This window comes from Dromaius novaehollandiae, chromosome 6 (genome assembly GCF_036370855.1).
Source record: "Dromaius novaehollandiae isolate bDroNov1 chromosome 6, bDroNov1.hap1, whole genome shotgun sequence".
NCBI lineage: Eukaryota > Metazoa > Chordata > Aves > Casuariiformes > Dromaiidae > Dromaius > Dromaius novaehollandiae.
The window spans coordinates 26893117-26908644 of record NC_088103.1 but is presented as its reverse complement, the minus strand read 5'-3'; the positions used below and the strand labels follow the sequence as shown (position 1 = coordinate 26908644).

General features: G+C 41.6%; 1 protein-coding gene across 6 annotated transcripts in view; it reads left to right on the top strand.

Moving 5' to 3' along the window:
• The window catches only part of LOC112990664 (WASH complex subunit 2A-like), a 38017-nt gene that overhangs the window by 11828 nt on the left and 10661 nt on the right, over positions 1–15528 (top strand). For 3 of the 6 annotated variants that reach the window (XM_064513983.1, XM_026112540.2, XM_026112538.2), the window contains exons 14-25: positions 631–687; positions 2711–2869; positions 3580–3710; positions 5299–5391; positions 5897–6001; positions 7416–7532; positions 8861–9024; positions 9480–9591; positions 10522–10704; positions 11882–12067; positions 13463–13591; positions 13838–13933. In XM_064513983.1, the coding sequence (XP_064370053.1) occupies positions 631–687; positions 2711–2869; positions 3580–3710; positions 5299–5391; positions 5897–6001; positions 7416–7532; positions 8861–9024; positions 9480–9591; positions 10522–10704; positions 11882–12067; positions 13463–13591; positions 13838–13933 (1532 nt within the window). The remainder of the gene's footprint in view (positions 1–630; positions 688–2710; positions 2870–3579; positions 3711–5298; positions 5392–5896; positions 6002–7415; positions 7533–8860; positions 9025–9479; positions 9592–10521; positions 10705–11881; positions 12068–13462; positions 13592–13837; positions 13934–15528) is intronic. The other 3 variants (XM_064513984.1, XM_026112541.2, XM_026112539.2) reach the window with 2 other exon arrangements.

Genomic DNA, 15528 nt, shown 5'->3' with positions numbered 1-15528 from the left:
GTTATGATCTCTCTCTTGCAAACATGTTCTCTTCTGGAGTTGAAAAGATGGCCTTACTGGTGTTGCCAGAGCTTATTGCATGCATTGAGTTCCTGTTGCTGAGGAATGCTTTGCAGACTCCAGTGGTGGGTTTAAGCAGGGGCAAGATTTCTTCTATTAGATTAATGCATGTTTAAGTTTCACATTAGCTACATATCTAGACTCCTAAGGAATCTGACATGCACACACACATTCTGTACCACAGCTGCTTTTACTGAAGCATTGTACTTGTTGAATTTTCAGATACGGGCTGGGAGACAAAGTCGCTTAATGCTTTGGAGGTATTGAAAGTGTGAATGTGAACTCTTGTAAATAATGCTATTGTGTAGATGTATGTCATATGTATAAGCTTCAGTGTCATAGGCAAACTTTAACTGAGCAAAAACAGCTAGACTCTTTGATACATATCTGCAAAAAGCAGAAGTTCCAGGTGAGTGTCTGAAGACTTCTGGGCTGTTGAGCAAAAAAATGGAGCTCAGAAGACTTCTCAGATTGTTCTCTCTATGGTAGAATTCTGAAGGCTTGGACAGCATAAAGCAAATGCATCCATCTTTAAGTTCTTGGTTTGTATTGTACTTCCTGTGATTTCAGCATCCTCCACAAAGTCCTTAAAGAAAGTTCCTGCAGGTGCAGTGTCTCTGTTCCCAGGTATGATTCATTCAATAGCAAATTGCTTCATGCACGCAATGCTGTTTTCTTTAAACTGTACTCAGGCATTTTTAAAGAAGAAAAATATCAAAATATGGCAGCACTGCATTGCTCAATCATGCGCTTAATGACAAATACAGGTGCTTCTACTGTGCTAAGCCTAATCTGCAGCATGCTTTTTGGATAATAAAGCTTCTGTCAGAGCTCTGAAAGTAGATATCATTGACAAATATTAGCTGCTGTCGGCTTCCAGTATTATGCTAGTTTACTTTTAAGGATGTGTGTCACTTGGACTGATATGATGTTGTTTATGTCTAGTATACAAAGTCACAGTTTCCCTCCATACTCTGAGAAGAAAATGCATGAATTTTTCATCATTGAGATTTGATTATATTCTCTTGAGGTTAGCAGAGAACAGTTTAAACACCAGTACTTGAGGTTTTTCTTTTTTGTGACACAGGTAAACAAAACTACTCTTGTTTTTCTGTTTCTGGTTAGGAAGATCTCCCTACATGGAGAGGGAGCAGATCTACAACCTGCAGCTAAAAAAGTTTGTGCGAAGAAGTCTGTTCCTTATCTGATTTAAAGCTGAGCAGCAAAAAAACATATCCTCAGTCATTTTGAATCTACTGTGTTGCAGTAATTTTTGTCTTTGTCTAGGGTCTTTGCCTGATTAGTGCGAATTACCTCACCTTTTAAGTTTTGTCCTTTATTAAGAACGGTCTGTTTTAAGATGATTTTTGTTAACTGAGCCCTCAGTCAGCATGCTTCTTAGAGTAGGAAGGATAAAAATATAGCCATTTTACTCCAGGATCAGAGACGGGTATCAGCAGTGATTGTTCTACATAATTATAAGACTTGGTAGAAAACTTTAAAATGGCAAATTGTGACTTTCTTGGAGGTACTGTTGCATAAGCAGTGAATTTCACATAATTCTGGTACTGTGTATTGTTCATCACAATACTGTGTTCCAGTTCATCAGTGATTAAGTTATATATATCATTTGTTCAGTCTTCAGTTGTTCCCTTGAGTAACTTGTAGACAATAGACTAAAGTCACCAGAGAGAGATCAAGACTGAGGCTCATCTGCTGTTTGAACTTGCTTGATGAACAAATTTTCAGTGAATGGTTTGTTTAGGAACTTTTTAGGAACAATTAGCTAACCAAATTCTATGGCTGTGTTCCTGTAAATCCTGTGGCACTTTGTAACTGGATGAGCTTTTTTTTTTTTTCTTAAAATAAGCTGTGGCTGTGAATGCTCAAAATTCATGCAATCTGCTGACTTTCACCAAACAGCGGCTGTTTTACTCTTTCTACCAGTGTTTCAATTAGTCTTTTTTGTTCACCATTCCCAAACATCTATAAACAAGAAACAAAAAGACAGACTGCTGATTTTAGCAAAACAGCTTAAAATCTTGTCTGCAGACAGCCTACCCAGATTATGTTTCACTGAAGCAGAACATTTTCACACCAAATGCAGTACAATTGGCTGTTATCAGGTTACTCCATCTTGATCACTGCTGTATCTGAAGTATGCGGGAATCTCGGAGCCAGACTCAGCCTCACACTGCAGTAGTACTAGTGGTTTTGCAAGGACAAGTACTCCTCTTTAGGAGAACTCTGTCATCTGTCTTCCTCTCTCCTCAAGCATCTCGCCATTTTTTTTGTTACTTGTCCACAGTGGTGTGGCTTACTGGTTTGTAAGGTAAGATTCTGGTTGGGAAGTCCATCCAGACCACGGTGTGGGACTGGTGGGTCTCCTAGCTTTAACACAGAACCTCGCTGGTGATCCTAGGGAAGACAAATAGGTTTGAGGAGGAAGTGATTGCATTGTGAGCAAGTGACTTGACTCTGTCGGGAAGTGCTGGTGCTTTTGGTAAGGCAGTGTTTCAGGAGTGAGTTTAAAAGTTGCTGTGACTGCTGCTGCCTGGTTCCAGTTATTGCGGCATAAGTCTAGCTTTCTGGAAACTCCTGCAATAACATCTGGGGGTGGGGGGGTATGTGTTCCCCATCTGTTCTGCAGGTGGGAGCGATGTGTTTAATTCCTCTGTAATTGTGGAAAAAGCCAAGAAACCTGTGGCACAGAGTACAGAGAAGACCTCCAAACAGCCTGGCAAAGTTGCTCTATTTGATGATGACGACGACGACTTCTTTGTGGCAACTAAGAAGCCTCCAGATTCAGGTACCTCCATGTGTTTGGTGGATAGTTAAACATCAAAGGTCATGAAAATTCAAACTGATAGGAACCACTGAATTACAAAATTCACACCCAGCACTTTGTGTTACTGGTTATGCTCTCCCACTCTTATTTAACCTTTCTGTCCCCTATTGTTGGTACTTCTGGCTGTGTGGGAGTTGTTTGGGGTTTTTTTTGTTTGTTTTGGGGGTTTTCTTTTTTTTTGTCTGTAGGGGTTTTTTTGGCCACTCTTCTGCTGAGAGTGGTGTGGAGTTAGCTTATTTATACATGCTGTCCACTGACCTTCCTCTCTTGGGAGGCTCCTTCTAAGACGGTATCTAGGCCAGGGAAACAATTTTATTATTATTTTTTTTTAATTTTTTATTCAGTCAGTCTTGAGTCCCCATGCTTAGCACTCCATATTGGCAGGCTCTAGACCTTTAGAGGTGCCAAGCCAATGGGAAAGGCTGTGTTCAGGGACTTAGAGGTGCCAGCTGACCACAGCCCTACTTTAATGGACTGCATTGTCTGTTACCAGTGCTGTCAGGCAAGCAGTATTTCACTCCGTAAGCTTGCCTAGCTCTTTTTCTTAAAGATCTCAGTTGGTCACTTTTAAAAATGGAGCATGATCTCTTTCAGAACTCGAGTATCTTGTCTTGGTCAGCAGTGGCTATTCTGTTCTAGTCATTCCCTGTTTGTTTTGTCTCTTAATGCAGTCAAGTCCACATCTGATCTATTTGACGACGACGAAGGTGACTTATTCAAGGAAAAACCTGTCATTCCTCCTGTGGCTGCCAGCACAACTAAAGAAGCAGAAAGCCATAGGGAGACAGTCATGGGAAAAAAGGTAAGAGTATAGGAATTGGTCATATGGCTAGTGTTCTACGCAAAAGTTACTGCTTTTTAGCAGCCGAATTAGTCTTTCTCTGTAGAACAATGTGGAAGCTCCATATTTGAGATGCAGAACTAAGTTTGTAGGGTCTTCAACGGCCAGACAGTTCCAGGGGTCCTTAAATGTGTTTTGCTTCTCAAATTTTGGGTTCCTTAAAGGCTTTTTGTGACTGGAGGAGTCTTATTAAGGCAGGACTTCAGTGAGAACAACATAAGAAATCTCCGTTAATACAGATTGATCATTATATGCATGGCTGAAGTGAATGTCAGCCTGAGAACCTTTGGAGGCACAGTTGTGTGCTGCAGATAATGTGTTGGTACTTGTGCACTAACCACAAGCTGGTAGCAGCTTAGCTGGTAACTTGTTGCTTGTATATGTTGTGGGGGAGGAGGGTAAGTGTCACTGTCCTGTGTAAGTATGTACAATATTTCATGAATACTCAAAAAGCTGTTCTTCAGCTTAAAGCTCTTGAATTGTAGAATATTCCAGATACCATTCTGAGTACGTAGAGTTAGAGACCCTCCCAACCCCAACTCCTCTTCCTTTTCAGAACAGTGGTAATTCTCCTCGTTTCTATATCAAAGACTGTGTATGTTCACATCAAAGGTCATCAAAATTTGGACTGATAGGAACTGAATTTGAATGGCATGTGTGTGTAAAATATGTGTATATATGTATACATATTTTCACTGTCCAAGGAGTATGTGAACATAAGGAGCTACATAATGAGAGGGGACTCTTTTCCCCTCAAACTGGTAAGTGTACAGCACTGGAGATGTCCAATGCAAATTGCTGTAGGACTTTCTTCTTATTGCCCCGTGAGAAACACCTGAGTACATCACCCAAAGCCACCTTCTAGTTCTGGTGCAATGCAAGAGTATCTTTTGTTGTGGAGCAGGAGTGGTGATGGGAGGATTGTCCAATGCCATTGCTTCTGCTTCCATTCAAAATATGTTTGGGAGGCTGGGAAGACTTTCTTCTAACCTCATAGCACTTGGCTTTCCTCCAGGAGAGGATGAGAACTGATTCAGCAGCACCACTCCTGCTATCTGAGGAAGTGAGGGCTGTTTTACGCTCCAGGCTTGCTGACAGTAATGCTCAGGCCTGGAATCTTCCTGGCAACACAGCTGGTGGCAGGCTTGCGCTGTGCAGTGCTAGTACACAAAATTCTGGTTGGCACAAACTGCCTTATTCTTTTACAGAATACAGCTTGTTAAAGGAATCATTTTCCTTTAACTCGCCAGGGGGCCTAGCATAAGTTGCTGCATAGGCTTTCTGTTGAGAAGAGGTGATGGTCGTGGTGGGAGGAGAGACCTATGGGCTTTCTTGGAGTAGCCATTGCATAGCTCTGGCTACAGTGGAGGAGCTCACTGAGAACATGAGTGTCAAACTTCCAGACCAGTGGTAACAAGCTTGTGTCCTGTTCCTTTGACTGCTGAGCACTGCCAGCAGTGTGCCTCCTAGGGACAAAGGATGATGTGACTTGCCTGCCCTTATTCATTCTAAATGGGTGCTCATGCAGTGTTTTTTACTTATTCTAAAGAGTCAGTTGTCTTCAAATGAGGACTTCAAGCCTTTAACTGAAACAACTCCCAAAAAACAGAGGGGCCTCTTCTCTGATGAGGAAGATTCTGAAGTGAGTATCTTTAATAAACCCCTGAAGAATTCCTTGGGATCTGGGTTGCTCTGACTTTACTGGTATCTGGGGACTCCTTGTTTATTTGTAGGATTGGGAACTTTGACACCCAGGCTTCTGCTCCCAGCCTTCCTGAAAGTTTCTTCTTGCTCCAAGGGTAACATTTCTGAGAACTCTTTCCCCAATATTAGAAATCCAAACTTGTGTGGTGTCCACACAGGCGTAAATTAAAATGTTGAAGAGGTAAGAACAGCCAGTCAAGAGCAAGAATCGTGAAAGACTGTATGTGTGTAATCTTGTGTCCTTGGCTTCAAGCTAGCAATTAATTGCAAAGCTGAGGGAGACCCTAGCGGAGTCAGTGGTCAGTACATCTGAATTGGACAATCTTTCCCCACTTCATGGACACAACGCTCCTTTTCTAAAGGAAAAACACAAATGTCACATTTAGAGTTCTGAAAAACAGATAGCATTGCTTTGCAAAGTGACATTTCTTTGGTTTGAGCAGGACTTGTTTTCATCAACTAAAACTGTGAAATCCAAAGCAACATCTCTCCCCACCAACAAATCCGTGGCAAAAACTTCACTCTCCTTGTTTGATGACGACGAAGAGGTAACTACCATTTCCTGATACTGCCTATGTATGTGAACTTTCCTGGACAGCCTGTTGCAAATGCAGCAGAAAATATCCAAACACAGGTTTAAAACACTAAGAGCTTATAACTGGAGCTCTAAATTTAGAACACTAAATCTATCTTCTAACATTGTATAGCAGTTCTGTACATGAGGACACCATACTGTGACAGAAAGAGAGTGGCTACTCTTCTGGGTTCTTGCTGTCTCTTCAGAATTTTGCTGTCGGTGCATCTCATCTTTGGACTTAAACTAGGGAGATGATCCCTGTGGTATGGCTAGAGAACACTGAGCTATAGAATTGATACGGTCTTGGAGAAGCTGTTTTATCCTGTCCTGGGGTACCTACTCGTGTGGAATACTTCTTGCTTCCCCTCTGTGATGGCTGGTGAATTCCTTTTCTCTAGAGTTTCAGTAAGAATCATGGCATCTAGCACAGCAAGTGAGATCAGAGCACAGGTCATGCAAGGAACTTTACAAATCTGGATTAGTATCTCTTGTACCCACTTCTCTCAGGCACATGCTCCAGAGAACTTTCAACTCTGGACTTGCAGTCTTCAAGGGGAGTTAATTTATGCCATAGTCATAACCTGAGGCAAAAGGGAGGTCTTTTCAGAGCTATAAGATCTGGGATGTCAGCAAACTTGAGGGATAAAAGTATGTGTGTGTGTGGGGGGGGTTCTTTTGGGTTTGTTTGTTTGTTTTCCAGAAGGGGGCTGCTTCCAGCTCTCCTTTCTTCTGAGTGGGGGCCATTTGCAGATGCAGCTGGCAGCACGGTGAAACATTTTGCAATGTGATTAAGGTCTCTGGTATCTGCAGTGGAGGTTCTGTTATGGAACTGAAGTGCAAGTTGGGTGGAGAAAAGCATAAATAAGAATGTTAGGTGGAGAACGCAGCATCTACTTGTATATATTTTGATACATGTACAATAATCTGCGTGGGTGTTTTCAGGTGAAAAGCCTTGATTGTTGCCCAGTAGTATTTGTTCAGCTTCCCTTTGCCTATCCTCTTAGAATGGGATTTATTCCCCACTTCATCACACAAGTGCAGAAACTGTGCCCCGTTGTTTTAGCTGCTGCGCAATAGAATTGCAGGGTAGTGGTTTTTGGCTGCTAGTCAAGACTTATGGTGGAGAATCTGTAGGCCAAAACCAGGCTGTGTTCTTAGCGGTTTCTAGTCTATCAAATACTGTGTGTGATAGTCCCTGTACCATTATACTGCATCACACTTAACTGCCTTCAGAAAGGGTTCAGGAAACACTGTTTCTCTGCCTGACTTATCTCAGAAGTGGATGGCAACAGTCTTGCATGCTGATGACTTCTCAGTGAGCTTTCCGTCTTGGCTTTGGCTTTTAATTTTTATTTAAAAAAATTTTTTTTTTACTGTTTTTTTAGGATCTCTTTGGTGTGGTGACTGCCAAGAAGCAACAGGCAAAACCCCTGGAAGAGAAAACAAAACAGTCGGAGCCACTCAAGAAAGCCTCTAGCTTATTGTTCAGCAGTGATGAGGAGGTACTGAAGAGTGGAACTTGCTTGAAAGGGGTTACTAGGCTTTATAATGGACAAAGTACAAAACTTGAGACAGGAACCAGCACTAAAACCACACAGCAAAACTCTGTTCTGTGTCCACATGCCATGTTTGCTTCATTCTTGTGGTTTGTTTTTTGTTTTTTGGGTTTTTTTTGTGGCTGAGGAAGCTGTTTCAGTCTTGGCTCAAAATTACTCAGGATCTGGCTAACAAGATGTCATGTGGAAGGAATAATCAGTATTTTCCAAGTAATTTACAGAAAAATGAATAACTAATGGAGGAGGCTTCTGCCAACAAACCTGACTTTACTAAATTAGTAATTACTATTAATAATAAAATACTAATAATTAATAAAAGAGGAAAATGGGTTTGCTCCCTCAGGTTGCTTTTATTACTATGAAGAAAGTTTTGAAGCTCTAGATAGGTAAGCCTTTGAAAGACTAGGGGTGAGAGAAATTAAACATGACCAGTCTCTGGAAGAATACTCATATATCTACTAGGAAGGGATTAGGTGCTGTCCTGCAACTTAAAAGCCAAAGGCACTGAGTAATTAAAAACTTGGTTGGAAAGTCTTTGTTTTAACTCATGTCAGTAGGATCCAGAACTTTCAACAAAAAAACTGTTCTTTTGCTTAGACTTCATTTCAGTATCTGTCCTGTAACTGCTTTTTCAACAACTAATAGTGCCATTAGATAAAGCAAGACATTAATTTCTATCTTCATGTAAAATAAGGCAAGCCCAAACCAGTCCCTTTCAGAAAGAGAAGAGAGATGAGGAAAGAGGCAAACCAGTTGAAGTGCTGGGAATAAGAAAACATGTCAGCTAGAAAACTTTCCCAGAAATATATTTCTTCCTAATGTAGATTTTTTTTCAACTTGTTCAATAGGTAGGCTTGATTAAATGCTAGCTCCAAAGAAAAAAGTACTGGTAAAAGTTGATGAAACTAAGAAATGCAGCTTCATGCCCACTAGTAATGGCATGTGTTATGTTTCCCCATACATCACACTTTTTAAGTGGCACAGACCAGCTGTGACCTTACTCCTGCAATTCTCACCTCAATTTTGGAGAGCAGCTATAATAGGAAAATGTGTGTACCCTGTTTTGTGGCACAAATATCATGTGCCAAAAGGAGGCCAGTCCCTCTGTAAAGCTTGAGAAATGTCAGATCAGAGTTGCTAATAGAAAGGCAGGAAATGAAACCAGTAGAGGAATTTAAGGACTGCCAATGTGCTGAAATGTTTTTGGTTGTAGAGATGATGTGAAAGTGGCTTTGACCAAGATGAAAGAAACTTAAGAGTTCCTTATTTTTAAGGACCACTGGAATGTCTCCAAGCCAGCTAAGCTTCCTTCTGATGGTGACCGAAAAGAAGACCCTGCAAAACCAGCTAGCACCATCAGTCAGGCTAAAGCTGTGAAGAAGACAAGCCTTTTCGAGGAAGATGATGATGAGGATTTATTTGCAATCACTAAAGAGAGGTAAAAACCCTTGATGGGGGAAGGGGGAAGTTTTTCAGAACAGCCCAGCATTGCCATCAAAGCCTGACAGAGCCAGACACATTTTGAGTGTTCTCCCTTGTTACTGCTGCTGAGAAGGAAGTAGAGATGCATGAGTGGGAACAGGCTGGGCTGGGTTCTTTCACCCCTCTTGTACCTGTGGGGTGGCTTTTTTTCCTCACCAGTGTCAAACTGGGCTCCTCATTTCACTGCCTCCAATAAGGAATCCTGCTTGAGCCTTTTTCCTCTCCATTTCTCCAGAGGCCCGTGCAGAGGAGGTTGGGAGGGTGGTAGGATTGCTGAGAAGTGAGGAGTCCTTTATCTAGGGCCTGTCCCTGCAAATGATAGCACTAAGTTATACTTCTTAAATGGATGCATTGAGTGGCTTCTGAAACTTTTGCATTGATCTTCAACTTTTCTTCTCTCCCTCACTGCAGCCAAAGAAAGCCACAGAGGGTATCGCTGCTGTTTGAAGATGATGCTGTTAATGGAGAATCACTCTTCAGCTCCCAATCAATGCTACTTCCTTCAGCTGCTAAGACTGCAGTGGTACTTCCCCCTTTCTTTTAAATCTAATGTTGGCTATTAATCAATCTTTTCACAGTGTGTCTTCCTTGCTAGGTACTAAGTGTAGGCCTAGCTTGTTTTAGACAATGGTAGTTCTAGCAAACTTGGAATGGGATCAGGGCAGACTGAACTCATGCATGTAAAACTTCTCCCTAGCCTTAGCCTAATGGAGACTTCAAAATCTCTTTGATCACTACTACCAGATTTGTTCAACTTATGCTAAAAGCCCTTGCTGAGGATGTTCTGAGAACTCTGAGCTGTAAAGTGCCACTAAAAGGGATGGACTTCACCTTTTGTGTTACCATTCAAGCTGACCATTCAAGTATGTCTACAGGATTTTTACTGGCCCTTTGTTGAGGGTGCTTATGCTATTCTGTCTCTTACGAGCTCAGCCTATAATGTACTATCTGTCTAATGGTGCTCTGGAATAGGAGGAATGCTAAATTTAATACAGCTGTGTCTGATGGGACCTCTCTCCCCCCCCCCCCCCCCCCCCCAAGCTTTCTGCTCACCAGGAAAACAATTGTCATAGCCCATAAACATTCCTTCTGCCCTTGCCCTTTTGAGGTTGGGTTGAGTGTGGGCCTGAGAACAGAAAAAGAACTGCCCAAGCCACAGTCTAGCTACTGGCAGTCACAGGAGACAGTGCAGTAACCTGGACAAGGTTTCCAGAACATCTACTCTAAGTGTGAGGATGATTCCTGTACTCTTCAACCATACTTAAGGGCCTATAGTACTAAAAGTCAAAACTGACAATTGGAATGTCCTTATGGAATAAAGCAGGAGAGAGAAAGCTTGCTGCCAGTGTCCTAGACCCCTGCAGATGGCAAGCTGAGAACCTGCTGTTCCACAGGACTATATACTACTTGTATGCCCATCAGTTTTGTGTCAACATCACTCTCAATTTTGCAGGAGAAAGTAAAACCAGCACAAGCATCACCTTTGTTTAATGAAGAAGAGAAGGAGGCAAAGGAAAGTGTCCCAGATGCAGCGAAGTCTAAACAGGTAGAAGATATGCCGTGGTGTTTAGATGAGCCTGGAGCAGTTCCTGTGTCTGGAGGAGCAGATGTTGAAGGGCAGCAGACAAAGGAAAAAGTGAGGGATTTTTCTTACATTAATCAGAAGCGTGGCAAAGGTTCAGTTTAAAAATCCGTTCACTGCTTTGGGATAGAATTCTTTTTCTGGACTGCCTCTCCTGTTGCTAAGGAGAGAAGACTTGGTCTCGCTGTTGCAAAATCACTTGTTGGCCAGCCAGCCAGCCAGCAATTTGAATAAATGATATTTTAAAGTTGTTTCTGAATTGGCATAGATAGGAGTTGGCTTTTTCTTTTTTTGCAGACTGAGTGCGGTAACTTTAATTTACATGCACAGATCTCTTCTTTGAAAAACCAGACAGCCTATACTAATGTGTAGGTTTTGCATCAGGCTCAGTAACTTTATTGTTTGACCATACCATCTGATATGACCATATCATGTGATATTACTATTAATAATGGTAGATAATAATGGATAACCAAGAGACACTACAATAGATAAAGAAGGGAATACCCTTTATGGTTCTGATGGAAATACATTTGGGGAGGAGGTTCATGTAAATGAATGTAAAAGTTGTGGAACTGTGGCTCTCAGAGTTGTGAATTTCTTCTGGGCAGTAGTGTTTACAAAACGAAACCTGACTGTATTATTGAAAAAGCTTCAGCAGAACTTACTCTTGGGCATGCTTCTGAGTGATTGTTGGGGAATTAAGAGCTGATGAATTTCCAGGGTGCTGTTATCATGCGTTATGCTTTTGTGAGCACCCTTAGGGTTCAGATAGTGCTGCCCACTCTGAAGAATCCCAAATTGCATGAACTAGGTATATTGGAGATAATAGCAAAGCTGCTGAGTGCAGCCTTGTGCAGCAGATGCAACCTGGTGTGTATATGTATGGGGAGGAATGCTTATGCAGCAAGCTACTTATCAATAGCACTATGGTGTAGGGTGCAAGAGGAAACCTGTATTTCCGTCAGAACCATAAAGTGTGTTTCCTTCTTTATCTGTTGTAGTGTCTCTTGGTTATCTATTATCTACTGTTGTTAATAGTTATATCGCATGTTACTATTCTGTTTAGTAAGGAGAAATGAATTGAATTTGTCTGCTGTGGTACTAGATTGCAAGACTCTGACCACTGCTGGTATTTAACCAAGGGGACTTAGCATTTTGGGGCAACCCTGAGCTAAATCTTGGCCTGTGTGTGTAACGTTGTGGGGTTTTTTTTGTTTTTTAACTGTAGTTGGAGCCTTTTGCAGCAACGTCCTTGGAACAAGTCAGTAATTCAGATCTGTTTGCCACGTCACCGCCAGCTCTGGAGAAAGATGTCAAGACTCAGGCTAAAAAAGTTTTAAGCTTGTTTGAGGAAGAGGAAGAAGAAAGAGTGGAAGATGATGGCATTACAAATGCACAGAAAGAAATTGATGTGGTGAGTCTAGGGAAGTTCTGGGACACTAAGAAATAGTATTTCTGCCTCTCTGCCTCTTCTCTTCTAGGAACGCTCTTGGTTTTTTCCCTCTCCTCTCTTCGTGCAATGCAGAGTAATCTGTCTTTATTTCTAAACTTCCAAACTGTATGGGTGAGAACTGGTGCCTGTCCTTCCCTGTGATCCTGAATCCCTTTGTCTGTAAACTTTTCCCACAAAGTCTCTAAAGCATTTTAGCGTGTGCCAGTACAAAAAAAAAAAAAAATCTTCACTGATGTTTCAGTGTAGCTGCTTGATCTTTGCTGTACAGAACTCATTTCCCAGTTACCTCTCAAGGTCAGAGGAACTAGAAAGTAGAAGGATGTGGAGTTTGAAGTCTTGTGCTTTATTCCCCCCCCCCCCCCCCTCTCTCTCTTTTTCTTTTTTTCTTTTTTTCTTTGATGGATATATGCTTGGTTGATATATGCCTGCAGACTTGGCTTCAGCTAGAGATATCTTAAATTCTGTGCTTAACTCTATTTTCAAGCAGGCATGTTTCTTTCCCCTCCCCCCCCCTCAGTTGCCGTATTCTGGCTTTCTTGAACTAGCATATGTCATTAAGAGGTGGGCTTTGAATCTTCAGCTGCAATATCCTTGGATCCATGGCAGCATTCTTATTCAAATGCAGATGCACAAAAAATATGTTCAAGTAAACTTGAAGTCATGTCTAAAAGCACGTACTATACACTACAGTATACCATAAGGTTCCGTCACCATATTGTGACTGTGTAATGTAAATTGTCAACCCTAAATGCTCTACATACTCTATTTAGAAATCCCTGGAGCTGAATGAGACAGCTCTTGATAGAGAAAAATCCATGTTTCTAGCTGCATCTGAGATAACAGATTGTTAACCTGAACATTCATTTACCTGTTGTGAATGTATGTTGTGGTTTTGGGGCACATTGCAAGATGGTTGCAAGAAGCCACATCTATCCTATGAACTATGAAAACCCAAGTCCTTCAAAGCTTTCCTGGAAAGCATTCAGCATATAACAGCCATGGAGTCACTGAAAACCTTCCCTGCCTCCGCATCCCTAGAGGCAGAAATGGTGAATAGTAGAGGCAGTTTTTCAAGTCAGCAGAGGGCTCTAACTAAAACTTTACATTTTGGTTAGTGGTTCTTGTTGATGAGAAGACTGTAATACAAGCGTTTGTATGGTATGTTTTGCAAATTCAGTCAAACTAAAAACTAAAACTGATGGTTTGTATTACCAGGTATTTGTGTTACCAGGGTTGTAGTGTAGCCTTAGGTGAATTGCAGGTCTGCCTTATTACCAGCCAAATAAGCCTGTGAACTAGATGCCCTCCTTAGGGAGGGGGTTTCTCACTGTGTGGACCTATCTTCTCTCCTTCCAGCCTTTTGAGAAAGGCACCCATCCCAAAAGCACTGGAGTTTTTCAAGACGAAGAGCTTCTCTTCAGTCACAAGCTTCAGAAGGACAATGATCCGGATGTTGACCTCTTTGCCAGCCCCAAGAAATCCATGGTGAGTTCAAAACTATCTTCTGAACCTCTTGTTTGAAAACAGTCTTTGAAGTGTGCAGCCTGTGAAGCTTCCAGTAGTCCTTCTTTGGACACTGCTTAAAGGTCACTGATCTCCAGGGAGGGCCAAGTGCTAGAATCAGTTTAGGCATTGTGGGCAGCAGGAGACATGCTTTTGATCTGTGACACATTTTTTTTTTTTTTTTTTTTTTCATTCCCCCCCCCCCCCCCACCACCTTTGTCTCTTCAGTCTGCAAACCGTATCGTGAAGCCATCATCTGGAGGAGGGCTTTTTGGAGATGACGATGAGGATGATCTCTTCAGTGCTACTAAAACAAAGCCTCCGGTATCTGCTCCTCTACTGTAAATGGCTTCTGTAAAAGATCTTGGAAAGAAGTGTGCAGAAGGGATTTTTTCTATGTGTATTCCTGCAAGCAGTGAAGTGACATGATTAACAAATCTCGTCTTTTTAAGAGAGAGAACAGAAATGGATATTGTGACCCTGAAGACATAGGGAGCAAACAGATGCAGTAGATTTCCCAAAGATGGGGTGGGAGGATTGGATTCTTTTCCTCCTTGTCTGTCACTGGACTGGCTTAGGTGTAAGAGATCGCACCTGAGCAGAAATCAGAGTGGTAGAATTGTATTTGTATTGTTCAGGATCTGTCTGGTTTTATAGATGGTGATTTCTTGGAGATGGGAAAACTTCATCTTACTCTGCTTCAGAGGGCAATGAGATTCTTTAGGCTCAGTGTGCAGTGTGGGAAGGGTATCAATAAATGCAAATCTGCACTCTGCTTTGCCAAGTTACAAATAGCTAATGACTAGCAACCAAGTTAAAGAATTGTAAAAAGTTACAGTCCCTTCATTGAGGCATTAAGTGATCATGTGGCCCTCTTTGTCCACTGCAGTAAGAGCTTGAACCACTTCTATAGTAGTTCAAATGAACCTGTTCTAATTTCTGCTGTAGTAGCCTAACTGTACAGTTACCCTTTCAGGGGTGAGGACTGTAACAGTTTCCTCTACTCCATCTCTTTCCATGTGACTTCCACCAGCTACTTCAAGGTATAGCTATGCTTTCAGCAAAAACTCCTGAGATTCACATACTTCCATATCACTGAGAAGTCTCCTAGAGTAGATTTAGATTTACTGTTGTTGCTTTTCAAAACAAAGTTTAGAGCTAAACAGACAGGTCTACCAGGTTTATAAAGATAACAAGGCGAGACATCTATTTCTTCAAAACAACCTCTTCTACTGCAAAAAGCCAGGGAGTAAATGTTGGTGTGTTGTTTTTGTTTTGTTTTCTTCCCTCAAAAGGCTTAGTGGTTTGTGTAGGAAATTCTGATTGTGTATCCAGAGCAGAAGCTCCAGGTCATTAGCCCAATGGTAGAACGTTGATCTTGGGAACTGAACTTGTAACTGCCTGGCAATGCAAGTCTAGAAAAGTCAGGTTGACTTCCTTACAGGCTATGTATAACTCACTTTCCTTTCTACTTTAATTCTTTTGGCTAATAATGATAAAAATAATCCAATAACTACTACGTGAGCCCTGACTTTTAGGTTCAGTCCCTCTACAGAAGAAATGTAAGTTTCCTTTGTAAAACTTTCCATCTTTCGTAGTGTTTGTGCTCATCCAGGCTCAGAGTCCAGTTCTTGTCTACTTGAAACTGAGATTTCATTTGTTATTATGACTTGCCTGTCATTCATACATGCCTGAGCCTTGGTCTATGAGTTATGTCATTAAATTGCCTTAAATTAAACCAATGGTGGTGAACTAGAATTAAACCAAATGTGGTATTGAAATGTTCCTGATAACTGGCTGTTACCTGGCTTGTTTTTAGAGGGGAGCAGCTGTGGTAATGAACCAGCGTGCATTGCAGATGGCCTAAGCTCAAAGTTCTAACATGTGTTCTGAGCTGCTATTCTAAATGTATTTAGAGT